At 30.9% G+C, this 26951-nt stretch overlaps 9 protein-coding genes across 9 annotated transcripts; 3 read left to right on the top strand and 6 right to left on the bottom strand.

Moving 5' to 3' along the window:
• Positions 1–4599: 4599 nt before the first annotated feature.
• BX663DRAFT_525355 (uncharacterized protein) lies at positions 4600–5925 on the top strand. The gene is made up of 5 exons (XM_051529753.1): positions 4600–4738; positions 4797–4987; positions 5046–5187; positions 5243–5367; positions 5422–5925. Exons 1-5 carry the CDS (start codon positions 4624–4626, stop codon positions 5866–5868), a joined length of 1020 nt encoding a protein of 339 aa, XP_051378285.1. The 5' UTR covers positions 4600–4623; the 3' UTR covers positions 5869–5925.
• Positions 5926–6056: 131 nt separating this feature from the next.
• BX663DRAFT_443333 (Nup93/Nic96-domain-containing protein) lies at positions 6057–9319 on the top strand (the record flags this gene model as incomplete). Its single annotated transcript, XM_051523563.1, has 13 exons — positions 6057–6223; positions 6289–6397; positions 6448–6510; positions 6561–6701; positions 6756–6872; positions 6931–7112; positions 7177–7482; positions 7534–7708; positions 7794–8051; positions 8246–8392; positions 8456–8599; positions 8664–9134; positions 9191–9319. The coding sequence occupies 13 exons, from the start codon at positions 6057–6059 to the stop codon at positions 9317–9319; spliced, it is 2409 nt and encodes an 802-aa protein (XP_051378284.1).
• A 40-nt stretch (positions 9320–9359) lies between these two features.
• BX663DRAFT_263647 (Noc2p family-domain-containing protein) lies at positions 9360–11788 on the bottom strand. The gene is made up of 7 exons (XM_051521918.1): positions 11610–11788; positions 11506–11557; positions 11356–11437; positions 10959–11301; positions 10616–10881; positions 9748–10554; positions 9360–9685 (listed from the first exon to the last, which is right to left on the bottom strand). The coding sequence occupies exons 1-7, from the start codon at positions 11752–11754 to the stop codon at positions 9437–9439; spliced, it is 1944 nt and encodes a 647-aa protein (XP_051378283.1). The 5' UTR covers positions 11755–11788; the 3' UTR covers positions 9360–9436.
• A 555-nt stretch (positions 11789–12343) lies between these two features.
• Positions 12344–13404, top strand: BX663DRAFT_533404 (beta-lactamase-like protein; the record flags this gene model as incomplete). Its single annotated transcript, XM_051530525.1, has 2 exons — positions 12344–12440; positions 12536–13404. 2 exons carry the CDS (start codon positions 12344–12346, stop codon positions 13402–13404), a joined length of 966 nt encoding a protein of 321 aa, XP_051378282.1.
• A 50-nt stretch (positions 13405–13454) lies between these two features.
• On the bottom strand, positions 13455–15204 carry BX663DRAFT_525347 (uncharacterized protein). The gene has a single exon (XM_051529752.1). It carries the CDS (start codon positions 14737–14739, stop codon positions 13495–13497), a length of 1245 nt encoding a protein of 414 aa, XP_051378281.1. The 5' UTR covers positions 14740–15204; the 3' UTR covers positions 13455–13494.
• On the bottom strand, positions 15142–18037 carry BX663DRAFT_525345 (P-loop containing nucleoside triphosphate hydrolase protein). The gene is made up of 9 exons (XM_051529751.1): positions 17818–18037; positions 17627–17757; positions 17449–17562; positions 16791–17374; positions 16551–16738; positions 16427–16474; positions 16182–16373; positions 16040–16120; positions 15142–15947 (listed from the first exon to the last, which is right to left on the bottom strand). The coding sequence occupies exons 1-9, from the start codon at positions 17996–17998 to the stop codon at positions 15466–15468; spliced, it is 2001 nt and encodes a 666-aa protein (XP_051378280.1). The 5' UTR covers positions 17999–18037; the 3' UTR covers positions 15142–15465.
• Positions 18038–20636: 2599 nt separating this feature from the next.
• On the bottom strand, positions 20637–21033 carry BX663DRAFT_525340 (uncharacterized protein). Its single transcript, XM_051529750.1, has one exon. It carries the CDS (start codon positions 20923–20925, stop codon positions 20674–20676), a length of 252 nt encoding a protein of 83 aa, XP_051378279.1. The 5' UTR covers positions 20926–21033; the 3' UTR covers positions 20637–20673.
• A 1723-nt stretch (positions 21034–22756) lies between these two features.
• On the bottom strand, positions 22757–23754 carry BX663DRAFT_533402 (arginase; the record flags this gene model as incomplete). Its single annotated transcript, XM_051530524.1, has 2 exons — positions 22757–23290; positions 23359–23754. 2 exons carry the CDS (start codon positions 23752–23754, stop codon positions 22757–22759), a joined length of 930 nt encoding a protein of 309 aa, XP_051378278.1.
• Positions 23755–24067: 313 nt separating this feature from the next.
• On the bottom strand, positions 24068–25926 carry BX663DRAFT_533401 (Aldehyde/histidinol dehydrogenase; the record flags this gene model as incomplete). The annotated part of the gene is made up of 9 exons (XM_051530523.1): positions 24068–24120; positions 24186–24227; positions 24299–24358; positions 24419–24474; positions 24550–24993; positions 25071–25300; positions 25363–25419; positions 25484–25615; positions 25672–25926. 9 exons carry the CDS (start codon positions 25924–25926, stop codon positions 24068–24070), a joined length of 1329 nt encoding a protein of 442 aa, XP_051378277.1.
• Positions 25927–26951: the final 1025 nt, after the last annotated feature.

Raw genomic sequence — 26951 nt, 5'->3', positions numbered from 1 at the left:
TCTCTATTCCTAGAAGATCTAGTTTATCTTCATGTAAAATAAATTGAGCTTCTCCAAATATTTGTATTGTTTACAACTAAATTACGAGTTTTATAATTTACTTCCTTTATCTCATTATATTTTACTTTATAATGGTATTATCGCCTTGATTATACATGGAATTATTCGACCCCCTTCAATATTTATGGTGTACATGCATTTATTCGTCTTTTGCCTAGTTTCTTGTCTAAATCAACAATGGAAAAGGGACCAAAATGCTAATACAATAACCGAATCTACTTTAGAATATCCATGAATAAAATAGTTAATGTTTCTTAGTAATAAAAATAAAGTTTTTTTTTTTTTTTTTTTTTGTGAGCCAAGTACCTTCAATAACGTAAGCATATTCTGTAGATGTAAGTTCTATGATTTATGAATGTTTTATATCAATAGAAAGCAACAACTATAATGTTTATTGCATGGTCGAAAATTTAAAATCGAATCCAGTCAACAATCTCATTTTATGATTATCATATTGTTTAATGATTACTCTATGCAATTTGTATAAATGTATAGTTTTTTTTTATCTTTTTTTTTTTTTTTTTTTTTTTTTTTTTTTTTTTTTTTATTATTATTATTATTATTATTATTATTGTTATTATTTTATTTTTTTTAACAAGGTTATTGAAGTATAATTTATATGCATTTTTTTTTTTTTATTGTCAACGACTTTATTTTTTTTTTTTTTAAGATTCCTAAATAGTAAAATATTTGACTATTACCATAAAGCTATTTAATGCAAAATTCTTCATCAATATCTAATCAGCATATAAATCCAAACAGTATGTTTTAATCACTTACTATAATACATCTCTAATCTCTTTCTCTTTCAGGGCTAACACCTTCTAGAGATCTTAATCGCAAACGACCAAGAAATGATCATGATACTCGACTTAGTATAATCTCTACTCGCGATTCAATTCTATCTCGTTCATCAACTACTTTCAACGGTAGACATTCTAATGTAGATCATCGTCGATTTTCAACTTTATCATTGGAAGATGACAGAACCAGTAATCGTTTAGGTGTTCTCATGCATTCACTTACCGATTTTGAAAACTTTTTCAAACAACAACTTAAAATGAGCAATGAATTAAAACGACAAGATCTTATTGAACTTAACAAACAATGTAAACAACGTATAGAACAATTGAAGCAACATATTATTCAAGCTTCTGAGGAAGACATTACATCAGAGGATGTTATGAAAGAAGCCCAACAAAAGCTGAAAGAATATTTTGAACAAACAAACACATGGAAGAGGCGCGCCTCAATGGTCACAATGGAACGTACTGAATTGGAAAATAAAATGAAGGAACTTACAAAGGCTCATAATAGTCGCATCAAGACATTAGTAGATGAACTTGAAAAGACTAAAAAGCAGTTAAGGCAATATGAATCTGGTAATAGTGAGATAGAGGCTGTTGTATCAAATAATGAAGCAAGTCAAAAGAAGGCAGATGAATATGCAGAAAAATTTTCACAACTTGAACTACAATATCTCCAATTACAAAAAGAGTATCGAACTGAAAAACGAGAACTTGAAAGTCAATCAGAAGAAATTTCGAGACAACTTAGAGATAATGAAAATAAATTAATGGAAATTACATCGGATCTAGAAAAGACACAAGCCTCATTAGCTGAATCACAAGAGCAATTAGCTCAAAAGAGTGAAGAATTAACACGTTGTAATCAGGATCTAACAAAGGAAAAGGTAAATAAAGAAGATATTATAAGCTCTTTAAAAGAACAGATTAAGACGACAAAAATTGAATTCGAAGAGCAACAAAAAATCAACAAACAATTAAAATCAGATTTGAATGATTACAATGTTGAACTCCAACAATCTGAGACTAAGATCATGAGTCTTACCGATGAACTTGAAAGTCTCAAACAAAACTACACGACAGCTATTCAAGAACGTGATCATTTCAAGAATACTGCTATAAATACTGAAAAGAACTTGACAACAGAAAACACACATTTGAAACATGAGTTGGAAAGTTTACAATATAATTTGAAAACATTAGAGGAAGCAAAAAATAATGAAGCACAATCTGCGAAAGAGGAAATTATATCTTTGAAGAATGAACTTGAAATAGCCTCATCTAATTTGGAACGTTTAAAAGTATTAGAAGATGAAAAACAAGATTTGACAGGTCGAATTTCTGAACTCAATACGCAGGCTAAGGATACAGAACTTCAGTTAAAATCAGCTGTAGAATTAGAGCGTGCAAAATCAGAAAGGTACAAACAGCGTATTTCGGCTTTAGAAGAGGACATAAAGTCAGTACAAGCTGAATTAAAGCAGGCAAAGACTTTATTAACTGAAAAGGAAAGTCATTTGACTGGTCAGTTATCACAAATCAATGGCCAATATACGGAGGCATCAAATCTTATTCAGCAATTAACAAACAGTTTAGAATCAGAACGTGCTCAAATAAAGCAACTTAAAGATTCATTGGAAAATGAGCGTACTGAAAAAAAGAAATTGGACAATGAACTTGATTATCAACGCTCATTACATAGAGAACAATCTAATGCTTTAAATCAAGCACAAGATCTTGTGAGCAAATATAAAGAGGAATTTGGAAGCACTGCAATTGAATTAGAACAATTAAACCAAAGAATCGATCGCTTAATTGAGGATAAGAGAAATTTGGAAAAACAATTAAAGGCTACAACATCGCAGCAATCAGAAGATACCTCTAGATTGACAAATGAACGTGATAACTTACAGTATCAAGTGGAAGATCTTAACCGTCAATTAAATACGATGAATACGAAGTGTGATCAAATGTCTACTCAACTTAAAGAAACTGAAAATCAATTGCGTAATATGTTGGACGAGGAACGTGCTAAAAGTAACCAATTACATGCAGATCTTACAAAAGAAAGAACAACTTCTCATGAATACGCAAGGGAAGTCGAAAAGTTAGAAATATCACTTAATGAAATGAGACAAAAGATAGACTTAACACTTGAAGAGAAAGAAGGATTGCAAAAGCAGCTGGATATCATTATGCACGATAATCAAACACAATCTAAAAGTTATGTAAAAATCAACATGGAAAAAAATGATCTACAACATAAAGTTAGTATGATATTAAAAGAAAAGGAAGATTTACAGAAACAGGTTGAGACTATGATGCGTGAAAATCGCCAACAATCTGAAAGCTATGTCCAGATCACAGCAGAAAGAAATAATTTAAAGCGTAAATTATTAGAAATGACAAATCAAATTGATAATTTACAATTAACACAACAAGATCATACAGAAGAATTAGAACAGGAAATAAAAGTCAAGACAGCTGAGTTAAAGCGACAAGCGGATCAATTACAATTAGCCAAACAACGTATTGAAGACCTCGATCAACAACTAAATGAAAAATCCATAAAACTTAATCATGTTATTTCAGAACTTGAAGATAGTCGCTCTCAGCTTCAACGATCCAAATTGAATGAAGAATCAATTGTTCAAACCAAATCTCACTTGACACAGAAACTAGAAGAAAGTGTGGCGAGTCTTCATAAGATTGCCAAAGAAGCTGCTGAAAGAGACCGTGAAATTGCTCATTTAGAATCTGTACGTGCTGATACCCGCTCCCGTTTACAAGATGCTCTTGCTATGCAAGCTAAATTGACCGCACAAATTGATGAACTTCAAAGTGAATTAGAACACAAAGACAATGTGTTGGCTGAATTCGAAACGTTAAATACTAGTTTTGAAGAAACAACAAACCAAGTACAAGAGTTGGAACGTGCTCTAAAAGATAAAGATGATGAATTAATACATATGGAGCATATGTCTAAACAAAAGATAGAACAGCTTGAGACGCGTCTCGAGACATTAAGAAATAAGCTTAGCTTTACAGAACAAAAGATGGAGGAAACAATGCAAGATAATGCTAATCTTGAAAGGCAACAATCTCAACTAGATATTGAAATTGCCAATCTGAAAGCATCTTTAACAAAAAGTGAACGAGAATTAAAAGATACCCGAACTGAAGTAAATCGCAAGTTAAGAGAAATTGAAGACTTGAAGCATAACTTGAGCTTAGCCAACAATGACTTGGAAGATCTTGTAAAACAAAATGAAATATTACAAGAAGAGACAAAGCATATGGCAGAGCAAGAGAATGAAATTGAAGAAAGAGCAAAAAGAATCGATCAATTAGAAAATGAAGTAGAAACCATTATGGGTTCTTTATCCACTGCGCTCGAAAAGAAGGCTGCTACGGAAGAAAAAAATAAGGGTTTAGAAAGAAAATTATATGAATTTACACGACGATTTGAGATGACAGAAAAATTAAAGCATGACTTGGAAAATCAGCTTCAAGAATTAGAAATTCGACGCATTGAGGACCAAAGAAAGATTAATGAAAAAGAGAGAGAGCTTGAAATGATTCATAAAATGATGCGTGAAGTTTTAGCAAAAAAGAATTCTTCCTAGATCTCTTTAATTACCTTTACCTCATCTCATGTCATTTTTTAAAACCCCGTTACCATATTTAATGAAAGTCATTATTTATGATTTTGAATGTAATAAATGTTATTTAACTGCTTTTATATAAATATATCATAATGGATAGTAATACGGATAAACTCGAAATAATCAAAGATAAATTTATAAATCTTATTTCAGAGCTTAATGACTCTGAGTTCCATAGTTTTCAGGAATTTGTGCAATCAGCGCTTCGTAAGATTTATTAATTAGTAAAAAAAAAATTTTTTTTTTTTGACATGAGTATGTTTAGAGGAATATCATGGACAATTACACAATCATGGTACTGAAGATATAGAAATGGAGGATCACGATGGCAGTTTCCAACCTGTGAGTGACGTTAAAATGATGAAATTAGGCAGAATTATTAAAGATCTTCGAACTTGTGTTCCTATTTCTGCTGAAGCACCTGGCGAAAAAACGACAATCCCTAACACACCTGAGGTAAAGAAAAAAAAAAAAAAAGTTTAAATCAAAAATGATCTAACTATCAAATGTTTAGTTTGAAGGATATACAGAACAAAATACAGTTCATGTGGATGGATTTTTATATTCGGAAGAAGATGTAGATGAGCTCTGTGATGAAGGCAAGATGTCGCGTAATTACTGTCTTGATTGTCAATCAAGAAATGTGGCTCCTTTAAGTAAAATTTTTATAAACTAAAAGGAATAATCATGTTTATTGACTCTATTAATTAGATTTCATTTCCCATTCTGCATCTGTTTTACAGTTACAATTCTTGTATCAAGTTGCTTTAGGTGATAAGACTAAGGATAAAGTGATTGTAAATGTTGGATCAAGACTTGGTGCTGTCTTATATGCTGTAAAGTATATATTAAATTCAACATCTAATCTATACATATTAACTTGTTTATAGGGCCATTTGTTTACACGTGCACGTAAAATCATTGGTGTTGAAATCAATGAATGGTTTACAAAACTGCAACAAGATATGATTACAAAATACAAAATGAACGATCGTGTTCAAGTCATGTGTAAAGATATTCAAACAATGCCAGAATTATTATCAAAAGAAGCTGATATTATTATAATAAATAACGTATTTCAATTCTTTAATGAGCTTTCTATTCAGCAGCAAATTTGGAAATTCATTCGCACTGAAACTAAAAAGAAGCCTGGACTCTTATTGGTCACGCTTCCTTCATTACAAGATCAATTAAAGGAAGCAGGCTTATCTGCATCAAAACTATTACGTGGTTGGGTAAAGGAAGTCAAACTTGATTATGAGGCAGGTTGGTTCCAAGAATTAAATGAAGATGAATTAGACGAAATTAAACAGGTTCATTTGTATAAAGTCATGTAATAAACTTTTTGTGACTGTTTTCACGCAAAATTACCCTTTTGTTTTTCCAAAAAAAAAAAAAAAAAAAAAAAAATAAAATAAAAAAATAAAATAAAATAAAATAAAAAATAAATACGTGTTTCTTGGTTTTTTTTTTTTTTCATTCATAATTTATACGAAAGATTGTGTCTTAACATCTATTTTCAATAATGTTAATAAACACACTTAAACAGCTTCGAGAGAGAGCACAGCTACTCCTTTCTCCAAGTGATAGGGGAGATCTTCCTGTTATCCAAAAAAGCATTGATCAAATGGAGAGAGAGATCAAAGCCATGAGTGAAAAAATAAGACCAACACAGGAACTACATGCTAAAGCGTAAATGCATAGTCTATTGTTTATTTTATTTTTTACAAATTAATTAATAAGCCATTAAATAATAGACATTACTTCCTTGCCAATAATGGTATTAATACCGAACACGTATCAACACCTATCAACACTAGTCGTACATTTGAGATTGCTGAATTAGATAATCATACAGATATCAAAGTAAGACTTCGACGTTTTAACTTGAAATAATTCTAATGCATTTTAAATAGAAATTTTTAGCTGAAGAACATGAAAAAATCCTGATTGACATTATTGAAGAACAACGAAAAGTGGTAATGTATGGTTATGTATGAATATAATTGATACTCATTAAATGAAATAGAATGATGATGATTTTGAAAAGTTTTATCAAAGCGAATTTGAAAAGTTTTCAAAAAATATGGAACAAGAACGTTTAGAAGAAGATGAAAATATGGCTGATTATAAAGAATTTGAGAAATATAATAATACTACTGGAATTACTGTATGTTGTTTTATTATATTTAAATTGATAGAAACTTATATTATTCTATGATAGAGAATTTCAGAATATGCTAATGTCGTGACACAGTTAAATGACAATCGTTTAATTGATGTTGACTTTGATTTAATCAAAAATTTATCTAATATTCGTAACATGTCTGAATTGAAGAGAGTAAGTACAACGAAAAAAAAAAATATGAATAAATAAAGCGTTTAATAATATTTTTTAGTTTCAAGATCACGCATTTGAAGCTTGGAATATATTAGGACATTTCGCGAACAAATCAGACATAGGAGGCCGTTTTGAGGGCCGTTTTACTAGAGATTATATTGCGGAACCTTATCAAAGTGTAGCGGCTATGCGAACTCGTTGCTCATTAATCGCTGCCTCAAAATCGTGGTTAGAACAACAGTAAGTTTATAAAGTAGATTATTTTGTTAAACCAATTTGACCTTTTTTTTTTTCCCTTGCTTAGAACTGCTCAATACATCAATGATTCTTTAAATCGAAATGCTAAAAGAATGAAAGTGGGTGGTATTCCATCCTTCAGTTATCGATTACAAGCTTATATAGATCTTGTTTTCAAAAATGGATTGGAATGGACTGATGATCGACTTGAAATTGTAAAAGATCTACCCATTTGGGTATTTATCTTTCTATTAATGCGTTGTGGACATTTGGATATTGCTGCAAAATTTGTTGATAATCACCGTGAAATGTTTACAAATGAAAAGAAATTCGTTTCTTATTTTGAACAATACGTGAATTCAAAAGACCATTGGTAAACGAATAAATCTTCTTTTCTATGATAATTACTAATTTTATTCTATAGCGTACCAAAAGCTACTCAAGATGAAATTTTGCAAGACTATTATCGTTTTGAATACGGTGAAAGAGTGGTAGATCCTTATAAATTATTGATCTACAAGATCATTGGTCGATGCGAGTTACATAAGCCTAACTTACCTAATATTATTCAAACCATTGAAGATTATGTCTGGCTTCAGGTACCTTTTTTTTTTTCTTTTTTTTTTTCTTTTTTTCTTTCTTTCAATGTTATGTAATATGCTTATACTAATAAAGCTAGTTTAGTTAATGTTGGCAAGAGAATACAATGATACAGTAAAACCTGAATCAGAAAGATTTAGAATACTTGATGTTCAAAAGAACGTAACTAAACATGGAAGTCAATATTATAATCAAGAAGACTCTAATCCATGGATTTATTTTAAAGTATTACTTTTATCACTTCAGTTCGAAAGAGCTATTGATTATTTATATCAACAAAAATACCTTCGACTCGAAACAATTCATTTTGCTATTGCTTTAGTTTATTATGGCTTATTAAGAGTCCCTCATCCAAGCCAAGTAAATATGCATAATATATGTAAGTATTCTATTTTGCTAGTTATAAAAGCAACATCTATTTATTTTGTATTATAGTAATATGTAATGAGGAAGATGTGTATGCTTTAAACTATCCTCGACTTATTTATCAATATGTTCAAACCTTTAATGCTCAAAATGCGAAGAATGCTATTCAGTATTTATATACATTGACATTATATTCACCAAAACAGGGATATCCAGATCAAAGTATGATTCAGCTTGCCAAAACTTATATTCATAAATTTACTTTGTCAAGTCATGATTATCAAGTATTAGTGGGATCAGAAAGAAATGGACGAATTGTAAGCATGTTAACATATTTAATTGATATTTGTAATTTATTTCTTATTATTATCATTCTTTAGCCAGGGCTAATTGAAGCGCAAGAACAATTATTAGATATTAATACCTGGAAAGAATATGCCGAGCAAATTCTTTATCCTATTGCTGATGGATTCACTCATACAGGTCGTTGTAGAGATGCTGTTTATGTATACAGTTTAGCTGGGGTAAATGATTGATGATGATAATAAGAGAACTATAGTTTTTAATGTATTTATTTATTTTAAATAGGATTATAATAAAATGGTAGATGTATTAGCTAAGGAATTAAGCGATGCTTTACAACAACCTCAATCATTAAGAGCTACTGATCCTACACTATCAGAATTATCTAATGACGAAATTATCCAATTCTCTATTCAAATCATGGAGCATTATGAAAAACAGGAAGCATTTTCTAAAGCCATTGATAATAAACGAAAGCAAACAATTCGTACTCTTATTCAACTACTGGAATTCCGTACAATATATGAAAAAGGTCAGCTTGAGCATGCTATTCAAATTTTAGAACAAATAAATATCATTCCTTTCACAAAGGATTTCAATCAAACACAACGTTTAGTAGACCAGTTTAGTCATTTAGATGAATCCATCTTGAAAAATATGCCTGAAGTTTTGCTGAATGCAATGGATATTCTTTATAAATTGTGGGCTACTTATACTTCAGCTAATGTTGCATCTGCTATTGTAAGTTTAAATAACGTATAGTATATGAATATATATATATATTCTAATTATATATAAATATGTATATGTAGGAGATTCGCACATTGGAAACAAAGGTCTCTGCTCTTATTACATTTGTAGGTTTGATTCAATTCTATATCCCTGGAGATATTATTACACGTCTAAACAAGTACGTATTTGAAATTCATAAAGATGTATAATAGATGACTCACTTTTATATAATAGAGCTGACATATTGATATCTGCAAGAAAAAAATAATTATTCTTTTTTTTTTTTTATTATTAAAATAATATAAACAAATGTAGTTCTAAAATGTTTATTGTCGTCGTTGTTGTTGTTGTTGTTCCTTTTGTTGAGTTCTTTTCTTCAAAAAATTACCAAAAGGCGTACCTGCAAAATCCGTCGTTCTCAAGAAAGCATTTGCTTCTTCTAATTTATTAGGTGTATATTCAATTGGCGCACGCTTTTGTTCAATATAATTCTTGTGTGTTTCCATTCTTTCAATAAGTGTACGAATTGATTTAACAAAACGTGTACCTTTCATTTTTATAAGGTATTCTTTAAGCTATATAACTACTGTGAGTGTCTTTTTTTTTTAAAAAAAAAAAGTATATAAATATGTATTACCTTGTCTATAGCAGGGATAGCTAATTCAGGGAAAGCAATTGAAAGACCATGGCAGGCATAAAAGTCAATTAAGCAATCATACATAACATTAAATACGGCATCTTGATAATTTTTGGATTGTAAATAACTCTTTGGAGTCTTTAAATGTAGCGACCAATCAAAGTCTGGTAAATCTTGTTCGGGTAGACGATTATTTTTAAAGACATCGCTACTCAAGATTTCAAATAAAAATGGTGCTAAAGGTATATAGTAGCCTGTAGCATCTACAAAGCCTGTCAAGGTACGAATGAGATGAATACGAAGAGGTAAGAATTGTAGAGTAGGATTTAATCGAATAGTATGTAAAATAACTTCAACGAGAGGATGAACAAGTGTTTGCATTGCTGAATTTTCACCCATTGTAGGATCACAAGTCACACCAATAACATTAGCCCAGAAATCAAGACAACTAATGTATTGCCATGTATAAATTTGTTTAAAGCTTTCTATTGTTTTTTGTTTTTTTGCTTGCTTTAAATGATCTGCTAGTTGACGTATATAAATAGTTACATGCTCATAACTAAGGTTAGGATCGATAGTATAAATATCAGCTGCTTCTTCAAGCATTTGCTGAATTACAGGTAAACTGGCTTCATTAATTTTTGTAGAACGATTTGCAAAAATGAGATAAACACCCTTCAAGACATTTGGCATATAGTTTTTACGGTTAGCATCAATTGCTGCTGTACCAAGCTGACGAATCGCTTTATAGCATTGATGGCGTGTTTCCTCTGAAAGTGCAACATCTGACCAGCGATCTAACAATACCTAAATAAGTAGTAAGTTAAACTGATATTTACTTTAGGCAAGCAGAAAAAAAAAAACTTACTCGCAGATATTCTCTAGATAATTTAGCAAAAGGACCGAAATATAATGTGCATGGCTCTAATTGTTCCAGTACATACTGAATTATATCATCTTCAGATAATTCACGAAGAAATCGTACACAGTTGTTGAGAAACAATTGGATTGTCTTTTCTAATTTTGGCCAATTTTTTGTTCTTCCAGGATATTTTTCTTTTTTTAAGAAATAGATATGCTGACTCAAAATGGGATATGCTGCCTTTAATGTATTTCTAATAAGCTTAGTATACACTAAAATTATAAAGTTTAGCCTGGACATGTTTATATATAACAAGATCTAATGCTCCCCCCCTTTTTTTTTCCTTTACCTTTACTACTTTCTACACGATATGTAAAATGTATTTTTGGATGCTCATCTGATCTAACCACATATCTGAATGCCATTAACATCTTTTTCCATGCTGTGGGTGATTTTTTGAAGGCAGCTGCTGACCATTCGTTAAGCATAGCCATAGTAACAAGTTCTGTATCATCATCTTCATCATTTATCTCATCATTTTCATCCTCATCTTCAAATTCATCAGAATATTCTTCTTCTTCATCATCGTCGTTATTGTCGTCTGCTTCGGACATATCCACATCCTCTTGCAATTCATCATTTTGTTTAGGAGCTTCTATACCCTCAAAAGCATCTAAGCCATCTAAATCAGCCTCCTATTATTTATATAAATAACCTAAACTAGCACGTATGTGTTATTAACTAACCTCGTCATCGCTTAATTCAAGAGGTTCATCCGTTTCAAGGACAAAATTACAAAAATAATCTTCAACATTCACTTGAGGAACTCTATTATAAGAAAGCCCGAATAAATTAGTCTTATTGTTCTTTTTTTTATGAGTTTCTCAATCATTTACTCTTCAATTGAGTCTTCTGCTTTTGTTTCTTTAATTTCCTCCTCTTCATCATCTATAGAAGATGTTAGAACATGGTGTCTAAAGTTTAGATTTGATACACATACTTTTATATGGATCTTTCTTGCCACGTCGTAATTGACGCTTGATAATTTGTCTCTTAAGCTTATTTGATTCCTTTCTGCGTTTTAAAACACTTTTAAGCTTGTTCTTTTGAAATTTGATGGTTGATTTTTTCTCTTTAGTACCCATTGATCGATGTGAAAGTGATAAAAGGAAGTAAAAGTTAAAGAAACAGATTAAATGCAAAGTGACTTTTTTTCCTGAGGCTTAAAAAAGCATAATTGAGAAGTTGAGATTTAATTTTTTTTTTTTTTTTTTTTTTTTGCCTCATATGCATAAACAATTCAGTTTATTTTATCTAAACCAAATGAACTGGTCACATTTAAATTTAGCCATAGAATAATTGTTATAATCTTAAACAGTCAATTGAGTATTACAAAACCGTCAATTTGGAGGAGCAATTTCTGTCTTTTGGAATTTCTATACTTTTTTCCTATAAGTTTGCTTTGCCTTTTTATATTATGTAGCTATTGGTGATTAATTTACGACTCCCTGACAAGTGGAATAAGAGCCTTTTTTTTTGACTATTAGAACATTTTTTTTTTATTAAAGTAGTTATTTTACCAATACGTATTTAAGAATGATTAAAACAAACAACAACAAGAAATAACAATAATAATTTTCATTGGTTTATCAAAAAAAAAAAAAAAAAAAAATCACATTATTATAAAAAATAATGATAGCAGTTCCTTTTTTGTTTTTGTTTTTTCTCCAATTCATGACTGAAGTACTCGTAAGCCTTCCTAAATTCTCTCAGCTTTCTTCTCGTGTTTGGAGAATACTTGGTCTTAACCCGGGGAAATTCACTCTTCAAGGTAAAAAAAAAAGTAAAACACTCTTATATTTGAACAACATGATACCATTTATGCATGTATGTATATATATTATATATAAATATATGCCTGTATAGGTACAAATACCTATCTTTTAGGAACAGGCGCACAAAAAATATTACTTGATTGCGGTGAAGGTAAACCTGAATATTTATCCCATCTCGAGACATCACTTCAACAAATAAACCCAGACGCCTACATTTCAGACATCATCATTAGTCATGGCCATCGTGACCATTGGGGTGGTTTAAACGACATTTTGACATCTAAGACTCTAACAAGGAAATCTCCAATTCGTATTCATAAATATCCTATACCAGAAGGCCAACATATATTATTATATCATCATCATATGAAGGAATTTTCATATGATACGCACGATTTGAAGGACCATCAAATCTTTACAGTAGAAGGTGTAACATTGGAGGTAATCTATACACCTGGTCATACTGCAGATCATTGTACCTTTTGGTTAAAGGAAGAAGAAAGTTTATTTACAGCAGATTGTGTTCTTGGACAAGGTACAGCCGTCTTTGATGATCTATCAGACTATATCAACGGCTTACAACGTCTCATTCGTCTAAAACCTAAAAGACTCTATCCAGGACATGGACCTATCATTGATCATCAAGAGAGTGCTATAAGTAGAATACAAGAATATATCCGTCATCGTTTGGAACGTGAAAACCAAATCCTTGATATGTTTCGTGAAAAGGCAGCATTAAGTCCATTAGACATTGTTCAGACAATTTATAAGGGATATCCTGAATCTCTTCATCTTCCTGCCGCTCGTGGTATTGTATTTCATTTAATAAAACTTCAAAGAGATGGAAAGGTGTCGACATCATTTGATTTAAATGAACTTGATCCTGAAAACTTTTCCAACATTTTAAATCAAAAATGGGTATTGAATAAACAATTAAAGCTTACTTCAGTTTATAAATAAATATATATGAATATTTACATACATACTATATGCTAGCCAACAGTTTTTTTTTTTTTTTTGTTTTATTGGTATATTATTGGAATAAAAATATTATACATCTTCTGCTTTTAACATGTAAACATGTGTTCGTTCATTCATTGCAGCACAACTCCAAAAGATGTTGTCTTGTTGCCCTCTTCCCAAAAACTTGACAGGAGCTCCATGCATCACACGCTGCACTACCTGTGCTGTCCTAAAATCTAAAATTTCTACTGTTTCAGATCCAAAGCCTAATACACACCATTCGTTTAATTGAAGAAACTCAATATGATGTGGTGTCTCTGACCATCTATAGACTTGAGTCGAAAAGAGAGCCCCACTCAAGTCAATAATGTAGCTTTGTTTTGAAAGTGTGGCAAAGAATAACTGAGGTGCTGAAGTAGAGGGTAGGGCGACAGGGTCAGGTGATGTGGACGGTAATGATTCCATTACAGTAGTATAAGAGGGAGGGATAGAGTAATTGATTGTAAGACTTGTAACTGGTAAAGTTGGATAAAAAGGGAGTTGAACGAGCGAGGTCCATTGGATAGCAGGCATATCAGATGCATTGGGTATAAGTGATTGAGATAATGACAGCAGCTGATGCTCGTACTGATCCTGTATCCAGGTTGTTTGATAAATACGTTCAAGTGTAGGATCGATGGGTACCGTAGTGACTTTGCTATCTCGAAGTTCAATGACGGTTGCTTCATTTGCAAACACAGCAATAATAGATCTCAAGGCACTTCGATCATCAGCAAACGAAATTAATTTGGCCTCTGTTGGAATCCAAAAGACTTTAAGTCGAAAAAGGGAACATGGCATGTGAGTACGCTTCCGTTGCCAAAGGATAATCTTATCACGACAATGAATAGCAATAAATAGATAAGTACTTGTTTGATAGGTCCTTAAACATTGTGCATCACGAGAGTCGGGTAATTTATAATAAAAGTCTTGAAGGACACATTTATTGTAGATATAATATGGTTTAATAAGACCGGGGCATAAAACAAGCGGTTCATTTGATGTCATTTTTTTTTCTTCTCGTTTCTTCACTAAACGTTCTTTTAAATTTAAGCTGAATCCGTTTGTGGAAGGGCAGTGATCTTCATCAGATAACTTGTTACCTGATCGTGAAGTGATTTGCTCCCATATTTGTTGAGTAGGCACATCAAATTGTTTATCACGCCTTTCTGACCAATCTAGTGAAAGCACAGCATATACAAGTCGTAAAAGTGCATCATACGAATAACATCTTACTTGTTTATATCGTCCTGCTATCATCAAGACGAGTCTACAGGATTCAATCACAATCATCTGTCGTACTCGTATCCATATAATCGTTCTTAGTGTATCTCCTGGCTTTTTTAAATCTAATAATTGTAATCTATCATAATATCCTAATAATAAAAAACGGTCCTCTAATACACAACTGCATTCATATGGAGTTGTTTGCCAACTATCTGCACTTGAAGTTATTAATTTTAATCGAAGTGAAGATATCAGATTTGCAGACTAAAAAATAAAATAAAACCAAAGATATAAGCTTAGGGTCAATTTTAACTAAACTAAACAGTTACATCATCTTGTGCTGATCTATCATCTAAATGAGAATGGGTTGGACTAATTCTCGTTGCTGTTGAATGTACAGATTCATCTAAGATATTAGAATAAGGAGGAGGTGAACTATTTGAAGTAGTATTAGATGATTGTTTCCGAGAAATCAAGATGGGCTCATTTGGCATTTTACAAATAAACTTTAATAAGAAAAAAAAAAGGGGGGGGAGGGAGGGAAGGGAGGAGACGAAAAGAATGAAGAATAATTTATATTGGCTACGGAGTTAATTATTTTGCTATGCAAAGAAAAAAAAATACTGCTACTAATTCTGTTCAAATAAATTTATTCAAAACATAATAATATTTATTGCCATCGACTCCTTCTTTGTTGTGTCGATGTTGATGATTGAATACCTAAGCTATCTGTACTTGACCTTTGAAATCGGATAGGCTCTTTATTTAAAGAAGATATAATATCTATTCATTTTATATAAAATTAGGATTTTTGTCAATTAGTTCTAATCTATATTTACCTCCACTCTTTCGACCTCTATCTCTATCTCTACCTCTTCCTCGACCTCTTCCTCTAAAACCACCTCGACCACCTCTTCTATTCCTTGAATCTCTAAATCTTGGATTTTTCATCGCTAGACTCATTAATTCAGGAGAAACAGGCTGTCCTGAAGCCTCTAAATGCTTTACTAATTCACCTGCAAATCGATCTTCTTTTTGAGTTATTAAAGTAGTGGCTGTACCTTTTTCTCCAGCACGTCCTGTTCGACCCACACGATGAATATGCGAATCAATATCGCGTGCAATATCATAATTCACAACATTTTTCACTGCTTTAATATCTAAACCTCTTGCTGCTACATCTGTTGCTACTAATATTTTTACTTTCTCAACTTTGAAATCACGAAGGACCTGTTCTCTTTCAAATTGCTGTAAATCACCATGTAAAGCAACACCTGAAAGAAAAAGAAAATAAGTTTGTTTTTTGTTTTTTTCAACAAAAAAAAGAAAATAAAAATTAATATACCATTGTGAAATTATACTTTACATGCAAAATTGCATTGATTTAAATTATTGGATAACATATTAGCAGCATCTTTTCTACCAACAAATATGATTACACTACCATCTATTGAAAATAAACAATTAAAAAAAAATATACACTATAGTAGTACATTAAACTATTTTACCAACGCAGAATCCAGGTAAATGTCTAAGAAGCCAGTTCCATTTATCTTCATCTTGTTCGAATACATGCACGATTTGTGTAATATCTTCATTAGCTTGTCCTGTTGTACCTACATGAATACGAACGGGATCTGTGGTCACATTTCTAGCTAATGCTTCTATACGCTTTTGAAATGTTGCACTGAAGAGTAAAGCTATAATAAAAATATTAGTCAATTTTGTCCCTTTTAATGATATTTATACAAACTTTGTCTATCAGGTCTAACATTGTCACAAATGGATCTAACCTGTGGTTCTATATAAATTGATTAGCTTTCTTTCTCTCTCTCTCTCTCATTTACTATTAAAAAAAAGTAAATTATATTACTTACCAAAGCCAAGGTCAAACATACGATCTGCTTCATCCAAAACAAGATAACTCACGCGTCTTAAATTGGTTGCCTTCATCTTAATCATATCAATTAAACGACCTGGAGTAGCTACCAATATCTCAACTGTTCCACTACGCAGGTCTTTAAACTGTTCTAATTTCGAAGCACCACCATATACAGCAGCAACTCTACAAGAAAAATAAGCAATTTATGTGATTAGGTCTTCACGTTTTTACTTACTTCAGTCCATAGGCTTTTGCAAATTTTCGTGTCTCTTGATAAATCTGTATTGCTAATTCACGTGTAGGAGCCAAGATTAAACCAATTGGCCCATCCCCCTTAACAAGTTCCTCTTGATCCATAATATGTATCAACATAGGCAACACAAAGGCAGCTGTCTTACCCGAACCTGTCTTGGCAATACCAATAATATCTCTACCTTCCAAAGCAACAGGGATTGATTGTCGTTGGATAACTGAAGGTTCTGTATATCCTGCTTTTACAATTGCATTCATCAAATCTTCATCAAACCCAAAATGTCCAAAGGAGATACAGGGTTTAGCTACATCATGTCCTGTAACTTGAACACCCATTTCTTTACGAATTTGCTGAACACGAGCGTCATCAAGTGCAGCAATGTCAGGATGTTCCTCATAAAAGTATTTTTCAATCTCAATATAATTGATACTGTCATGATCTACACGTGGTAAAGGCTCAATCTCCTTTTTTATGTTAGCTTGTGTTGTAAAGTCTTCATCGTTATCAGAGAGTTGTGCATCAATAGCTGCAGCTGTAGCATAGACTTCATCATCTGAATTTGCATTCTTTTACAATTATTAAGTTTACAGGTATAAAATGATCTCATTTTGAAGAGTTTTTTTTTTTTTTTTTTTTTTACCTCATCATATTCGGGCATTGGTTGGTTAGCAACACCTACACTGATGCCCTTTTCTTTCATGTGACGTACATAACTTTCTAATTCATCTTCATCTTCAATATCATCTCTACGAATCTAATTTTTAACATTAAGAAAATGTAAAATAATAATAATAATAATTTTAAATGTTAATTCTTACTTTTGGTTCTACTTTTTGTGTTTTTGCTTGTTCACTTATGTCAGCCATAAAAGCATCTAATGGATCCTCCTCTTCCTCTTCTTCTTTTTCTTTTTGATCACTTTGAGCTGGTTTCTCTAAAGATTCTTTAGCTATACATGTATATGTTATTAGTCTAATATAAGTTATGTGTTTTAGACTCTTCTTTTTACCAATCCCGGCACTTGCTAAAAAATCATCTTCGTCATCATGAAGCACAGTATTGGATCTAGATTTCTTGATTGATTCCTCTCCCAATACTTCAGTAGCCTTTCGTTTACTTTCATTCGACGCGGATGTCGTTTTTTTATTTCCAAAACCAAAGTTAAATTTTTTAGGTTGGCCTTTATTCATTTCCCTAAATGCTTATATCTTTGTAAGAAAAAAAAAAAAAAAAGTTAATATTATTAAACTAACAGTGGCAGTAAGAATGTAATGAATGGGGTGCACATAAGGCTAGCTTATATATGCATGTAAAGTAATTTTTTTTTTTTTTTTTGCGACATATAAAAAAGAAATATTTAATAGGCTTATGTGTTTAATAATAAAATGTAAATAAAATGATGCCTCTATAATGTATATAAATTAGATTACCAAATAGTATATAAAATTATCAGAGTCACTAAATTATACATATACAGTATTATATAGTTGTAAAAAGACACACACACACACATACACAATTAAATTATAACTTGATCTAATTACTTTTTTTAAACAAAAATTGATTATTACTAATCATCAAAAAGTAATGAAAGTTCATTCATTGAACATGTAAATATTGATGACATTAATAATTTGTTAAATCGTTTATACATCAAAATGCTCATCATATGTCTACTATTATTATTTATTTTTGAATTACATAGTACAATCACTACTAAATACACTATTTTCGAATATTATTGGAACAAACTATTTTTCTTTTATTAAATAGCTTTACGCTCCAAACAATCAGTAAACTTTGCTGCAGAGTATTTACAGAAACCTTTTAAATCACTTATAATTATGCTATTACAAGAATTATGAGTTCGTGTAGTTAATGTTTTTTTTTCTCTAAAAGAGCTTCTCTCTTAACCTTAGTTTTACAAACAGACCAAAATTGTTCAATTGGATTTAGTTTAGGAGAATAAGGAAGGGAGGGGGGGCAAATAAACACGACTTTCAATATAATTTCTTCTATCTGAGTGCTTATGAATAGATACGTTATCCAATTACTATGTAATGACTCTTAATTTCCTCATGTTTATCCATAATATCTAATGTATTGGCTATAAAATTAAAGTAATGGCCAGTAACTGTATCACCTTTCCCTTTTGCACTAGCTCCCGAGTTGTTACCTGTTACTTTTCTTTTTCTGTTTGATGCGGCTATAACTTTGGGACTTTTCACCTTCACATTCACGACACCCTAAGGTGAAATAGCCCCGATAATAGTTGTAGACCTAGCTTTTGTTTTGGGGGGTAACAACTACGACACGCTCTCCCTTCTTCGACCATGCAACAGAACGTTTCATATTTATATGAAAAGCAGCCTCGTCTATAAATACGTAGTTGTTTTCATAATCCAGATCAGTTTCTTACCAGTGTTTAACCCATTGATATCTCTCCTCAATTATTTCAAAGCTATTTCTTTCTACAGAATGAAAGTGAGCCCTCTTTAGAGTGACCCTGTACTTTTTTAGTGACATAAGTATATAAGGAGGTTCTTTGATATCTCAAGATCTTTAAATTGGTTGGTTAATCCTTCCGGCATTTCATTTAAAACACAATCAGACTTCTCAACAATCAAACTAATAAGAAACTCTTTATGGATATCATTCAATATCAATGGTCTGCCACTACCATTCTTCCTTGCTTGAATTTCACCATCATTATTTAAACTCTTAACCCCTTTTTTTATACCAAATTAATAGGCAGTACTGCTAGGAATTTTGATTTTTGCCGCAGTACCACGGATTGACATTTACTTTTCATTAATTATATTAAAAAAAGAAAAGAGCATTTCATATCCTCCTTTTTATATTTCCTGTAAGTCTTACAAGCCCCTTTATCTGTTTCTTTAAATATGACTTTATCTTCACGTTCATTTAGAACATCTTTTTTTTTCCATCTTGATAAACTTTTCAGGTGATTCGTAATCTAAATGCTGATCAAAGTTTATAACATTATTTAATGGATAATTAACTTCATCGACATCCATCTCAAAAACTGTAATTTCATCTCCTTTTTCATTGAACATTCTACCTTTTCCATCTTTGTAGATAATTGAATTTGAAGGTACTCATAAAATAAAATAAAACCCGAGAATGTTCTAATTTTTTGTCCAATAAAAAAAAGCTTTATTAATAAGCAAAAATGATTGGCTTTAATTATTATTATTAATATTTAAGATTTATTCTATTTTAAGAGTTAATTTTAGCTACAGTAATTTTCAGATAGTTTGTTTACCTTTTTTGGATGAATAAAAAGGAAATTCAGTTGAGATTCAGAAAAGAAAAAATTGTTACCTGTAAAATCTTTAAGCCAGCACCTTATCGGAGTGAGATGTGGCAACCATATTGGAGGTGGCGCTTTGTCGTGTGAAGACAGTAGGGCGATCGTTCACATTCCATATTGAAGAAGCAATCAGAAACATATTCTTGGATACCATCACATCAAGATTCCAAAAAAATATAGCAAGTGTTGCACTTCAATACTTGATGGATTCGTTTGACATCGTCTCCTTCCCCACATTTCAGATTCTTGAGGTCTTGTTTCAAGCAAGAGTTACAGATCTATAAGGATGCTGTTTAGAACATGTGATATATAAACATCGTTGTACTAACCTTGGAGGTTTTATACCCATTGATATCTAAAAGTAACAACTCTCCAAATCTCTCTCTATGCTTTAATTGCCTATACATCTTGCTTGAAACGCCGTGTCGAAGACTTTTGAATTTGATGTGATTCTTGTTTTGAAGGCCATCACCAAAGATTACAAGAGGCATTTTCTTGCGATCGCCTTCTTCGAAACAGCTCTTGTTCTTCCTACATCTTTTCAATTGTGAATTGGCAGCCGCTCGTTCCTCTTGATTTATCTCCAGCCCTTCTGGCTTTTCTTCTTTTTCTTCCGTTTCTCTTCGTATTCTTTCTTCTATTCTTGTTATACTTATTACCTCCATTTAACAAAATATTGACGCTTGATTCTATAGCGATTTGAGAGCCAACGTATTTTTTCCATCGGTATCTTGCAGTGTTAAACCCATAAAATTCAAATAAGCGGCTCATATGCTCCATCATGTATAACACATGTTGAAGGTAATCTTCTGATGATACTGTTTTAGGTGTTGGGATATCAGTTTCAATTTTAGTTAAGCCTAATTATTGCTTTCCTTTTTGTTCTTTTTTGAGTCTATTCGTATTGACCATCATATTGTAATATTCTGCACTAGAAAGACTTTGAATATCATTGTTTCCACGATAAGATACAAAATACATTCTTTACGGCCGGGGTCTACGGTGCACGATCTGAAATATTTATGAATCTCTTCTTGATTGAAATCATCTAATTGAAGAGAAGCACTCTCAGAAGGTTCACTTGTCTTTCGACAAAATGAGACTCTGCAAGTGTATCCATCTGTGTATATAGAGTTCAAAAATAGCCTGTTCTTTTGCAGTAAATTTTCCAAAGCTTCAAAATGCTTTCTTGTTTTGCAAGCTTTTTTGCTGCAATGAGTGTTTCGGCTTCAGGATATATAGGTGTACGTGCCATTAATAAAAGAAAGATAAAAAAAAATAAAAGACAAACAGAAAAAGAGAGAGGAAGAAATAGTATAGCAAAAATGCTATACATAATTATCGATCTGGGATCTAATACAATAGGATTAAGATATGATATATCGAAAATCAAATCACAAGATTAATCACTAAAGATGTCTTGCTTATTAGTTATATAAACCAAGCGCAGACTATCTACTTATTTGTGTTTCTCTTAGACTGGCTGAATACAGATATGAACTTGTCAGTTTAAAGAGACAAAGAGATCTCGGATCCTTTTTTTTTTTTTTGGCTCCTAAGGTTTGATATAGGTTATGATTAAAAAATGAGTTTTGAGCCCCACTCTTACATCGTGTAGTGTTATAATGGTACGAATGCTTAAGAAGCTGACTGTTTTTAAGAATCTACCCCTAAATCGAAGAAAAAAAAATCCTTCAATTTGCTCAGCGCAGTCGTAAATTGGTTTCCCATTATACAATTAAATCAACACTAAAAGATGGAATTTTTTTTTATAATACGCTAGCTAAACCTTCTTAACGTTGTTCGCAAGTAGCATCCATGTAGGCAGGAGGTAAAAAAAAAAAAATAAGTGACCTGTTAGCCTACAGTTGCATTTTAGTTCGTCTAACATTTTGTCTCAATTTAATTTCTTGAGTTCCTTTGTCTGATTTCCATTTTCGCTTCTTCCAAAAAAGGTAAGCTAAGTATCTGAAAATAAATTATGATTCGTCTAAAAAAAAACTAACATTGTCTGGATTTGAAGTAGAAATAATATAAACATTTTTGTTTTTTAAAAAAAAAATATCTATCACTGTAGTAAATGAATAAATAAAAAATATTTACCTCTGTAGTAGATAAAAAGCAGTAGTAACTTTTTATATGATTATTAAAAATAAATATTATTATACAAGGAAAAAAAAATCAATAACACAGTTTTATTATTAAAACCTTTTTTTTTGTTACTTTTTTAATATAAAATTTTAGATGTACTACTATTTCTAATAATGAAAATCAATCTGATAAATTAATTTTGTTATCTGTTTTTTTTTTTTAAAAAAAAAAGACAAAAAAAAGTTTCCTTTTTTGTTAAAATGATAATCGAATAAAAAGTATCTTATAAATTAGATAATCACGTCTATAATGATACGTAATATCGTTAGTGTACTATTATAATACTTTTTTTTTTTCTTTGATAACGGAATATTTTCCCGACCAATCCCGCGTTCAATGAACCCCTTAAAAAGATTTCCATATTTGGTAATTATCGTGTGAAAAATAGAAAAAAAGAAAAAAAAAAAAAAAGAAAAAGAATATATACTTTAATAAATAAAGAAGAAGAATAAGACCTATACAGTTATAATAAAGTTTCACCTAAACAACAACGAGCAAGTGAACAACCAATTTGAATTGTTTGGAATACAGATGAAGTATCTTCTAAAGTAGGATTTACTTCCATAATATCAGTTGCCACTAATAAGCCAGTCTCTGCAATTGCTTCACAAATATAATGACCTTCACGGAATGTGAGGCCACCACGTACAGGTGTGCCTGTGCTAGGAGCGACTGTAGGATCCAAGGCATCCACATCGAATGAAAGATGAATAGGTAAATCTCTATTAGGGTTAACATGATCAAGAGCCATCTCAACGACTTTGCCAATGCCATATTTATCCACATGTGTCATTGAAAAGGCTTTAATATTATATTTACGAAGAATCTTCTTTTCTTCTGGATCAACATCACGTAAACCAATATAAGTTAAACGATTTGTTTTAAGAAGAGGTTTAACCCATCTAAAGTCAGGATGATCATCTGCAATACCAGTTAAGAAACTAAGAGGACAACCATGAATATTACCCGAATCCGTAGTAGAAGGTGTATTGATATCCTAATTGTTATTATTATCATTATTAGTAAAGCTTTTAAAATGTGTCTATCTATACTATACTATCTTACAGCATGTGCATCCACCCAAATAAGACATGCATTAGGATAAGCACTAAATACACCAGATACAGTAGCAAGAGCAACTGAATGATCACCTCCCAAAGTTAAAACGAATTTGCCTTGTTTAGCTTGATTTTCAATTTGCTTACTAACAACTTGGGTGACATTAGATACATATTTAGGTTGTTTTAAATTGAATATAATAGGATCTTCTGCTGGCTTCAACTTTTGAATATCTTCATTTCCTTCATATTCAACTGAATATCCTAATTCTTCTATTTGATTTAATAAACCAAATTCTACAAGTCGAATAGGTGCTTCTTCTACTCCTTCACGAGGTTGTCCGCCATTAAAAGGGACACCAATCACTGATACTTGATTTGATTTTAAGAATTTATTTTCCATGCTTCCTTTTCAAATAGAAATAAAAATAAAAAAAAAAAGACTAAAAAAAAAAAAAATTAAATTCTCTCTTACACACACACATTTTCTTTCTCCTCTTCTTTTTATATTTGAAACTTGGGTTGAATAAGTAAATAGGTATCAATAACAGCCAATGAAAGCGTGAGAAAATAAAAGGGGTCACATGTTTTATTTTTTTTGTCTCATTAAATAATAAATCAAAATGGAAACAAATAAACCGATGATTGGCTTACGATAAGCCTTCAATTTGAGTAATAAAGGATGTTTAACCATCAAAAGACGTAATAATTTGTATTTACGCTCGTTGTAAGGAGGATAACGAACACGAAGAGCGGATTCCATTTGTTGCTTTTTAATAAGCATAGATCGTTCATGAGTAAAAGTGGTAAAGGATTTTTCACCATGATAATTACCCATTCCAGAAGCACCTACGCCACCAAATGGTATACTATATTCTATTATACAAATAAAGTAAATTTTTATATGAATATGCTTATTAGTCTACATACTCTTATTTATTTTTTACCTGCTTGGTGCATTAAACAGTCATTTACACAAACACCACCTGATTGAGTATTTCTCAGGACTAATCATGTTAAATAGAATTATTATTAATAATAATAATAATAACGTCATTATTGGTTACCCTTTTCTATTATTTTTCGTTGATTTGAAAAGATATAAAGTGCAAGAGGAGGCTCCCTTGTTGTGAATGATATAATTAGCATTTAATAACTCCAACTAATAAAAAAAGAAGTCACATTATTGATTATTTACCTCTTATTAATAATTCTGATAGTTTCATCTACATCTTGATATGTAATAATAGGTAAAATAGGTCCAAATATTTCATCTCCCATTAAAATAGGATCATTCTCTTTAACATCGACAACTAAAGTAGGTGCAATATATCGATCTTCTTTATCAATTTCACCTCCAAAGACAATATCACCACTTTTACGAGCATTTAACATATTCTTTATACGTTCAACATGATGATCAGATACAATACGTGCATAATCCTTGGACTTTTGAGGATTGGATCCATACCAATTCTTAACAGTTTGTTTGAAACAAGTAATAAATTCATTTAATTTTGACTTTGGACAAAGAACATAGTCAACTGCGATACAAATTTGTCCACAATTATAGAGTTTACCAAAGGCAATTCGATTTGCAATCAAAGGAATATTTGTAGCATCAGGAGTAATAATGGCAGGACTAGGATATGTATATGTATGATGTAAGATACTCTGTTCTATATATGCATACATATACATTTATACACTCATACTTACGATTTACCACCTAATTCAAGTGTAACAGGCGTTAAATGTTTCGCAGCAGCTGTCATAATGATCTTGGCTACTGTACTATTACCAGTATAAAAGATATGATCAAACTTTTCATTTAAAAGTGCAGTTGTTTCATGTACACCACCATTAACAATTCTATAACAACTTGTATCCAGATATTTAGGAAATAATTCTGTGATAACTGCTGCAGTATAAGGTGCTACTTCAGAAAGCTATTATATGTATATATGTAAATAGAATTGCTATATAATATCTATTTGTATGTATATTTTACTTTGAGGATAACTGAATTACCAGCAGCAATAGCGCCTGCTAAAGGTACTAATGATAACTAAATTATATATGTATAAAATAATTAAATTATAATCATTTTATACTATAGTATATAAATATACCTGAATAGGATAATTCCAAGAACCTATAATAAGCACAACTCCCACTGGATCTCTACGAATAATCACTTTTTCCATTTTATTAACACTTGATCTTGGAACAACCTTACGATCTTGTGCCAATTGGTCAAGATGCTATATATTAAATGTTGAATAAAATAAAAATAAAATAGCTTGTGTATAATCCTTACATCAATAAAATAAAGACATTCATCAAGAATCGGTGCAATGTCGCCACTCATGGCTTCATTTAATGGCTTGTTCATATCTTTGGATAATGCCTCATAAAGCTTATCCTCATTTTCACTCACAAGATCATATAATCGTTGAAGTTGAAGTTTACGCCATTTTAAATCTCGAGGTTTACCAGTAAGAAATATTTGTCGGACATGACTAACATGATCTTGAATACTTTCCAGAGAGCTATAATGAAGAATATCTGACATTTTCTTTTTGGTTTTTGGTTTTTTGTAAGAATTAGTATGCGGGGAAAATAAAAAAAAAATAAAAAAATACAAATTTAACCTTTATCTTAATTTTTTTTTTTTACGTGTGTAATTGCACGTGCGGATAATGTATAAAAAGGGAAAATAAAAGATTATTCACTCTTCACACCTTTTATTATATTTAGTGTTGCACTTGAATAAAGATGACTCAAATAGAAAGTTCTGTAAAAGGGCACTAACAATGAAGGGGAAACTATTTATATTGTAGAAATATAAGCTTTTTTTTTTCACAGATATATTAAATAACAAAAGATAAACTAATAACTTTTCCCTTTTGGAATCATTTGTCCTTCCTATCAATAATGATAATAATAAGAGGCAAATAAATGAGTTACCCTAAATATATATACACATGTATTACGATTTTAGAAGGAATGGTTATGTTTATGTATGCATAAAAGAACAAGTTATTAAAGCATGCTTATGTAATGAATTTATTACCATGAAGCATGTCATATTATGATAAATGATAATTATACATGATCATAATTGGCAATATTATCGTATAAAATTATATTTAATAAGAGAAGAAAATAACTTGCTCTGTTATAATTACTATTATTACTTGTATAGTAAAGAATAATGTAGTAAAAGGGACCCTATCAGCCTTATATTTACCTTAAAATACCTAATTTAGAGTAAAGAATGATGTAAATAGTTTAAAAAAAAAAGTAGCATTTTAAATTTCATAGTAATTTAGACAATATATGTTACTGAAATAAAAGTAATGTTATCAATAGAACAAAATTTACATATATCATCATAAGTTACTAACATATTTCTACTTATTTCTTATGATGTAAAGTTTATGAATGAACATATATCATATGCGTGTGAATCACATGTCAATACAACTCTTTATTATTATACTCAAGAAGAGAATATGTTTCTAGTGCCTTTGTTATTAAATAGTTATATATAGAATGATGGCTCCCCTTTTGAGAGATATAGTATAACCAGCATTA

This window comes from Cokeromyces recurvatus, assembly GCF_025118155.1.
Source record: "Cokeromyces recurvatus strain NRRL 2243 chromosome Unknown BX663scaffold_42, whole genome shotgun sequence".
Lineage (NCBI taxonomy): Eukaryota > Fungi > Mucoromycota > Mucoromycetes > Mucorales > Mucoraceae > Cokeromyces > Cokeromyces recurvatus.
The sequence above is the reverse complement of the archived record's forward strand: the minus strand, read 5'-3'. Positions and strand labels throughout refer to the sequence as shown.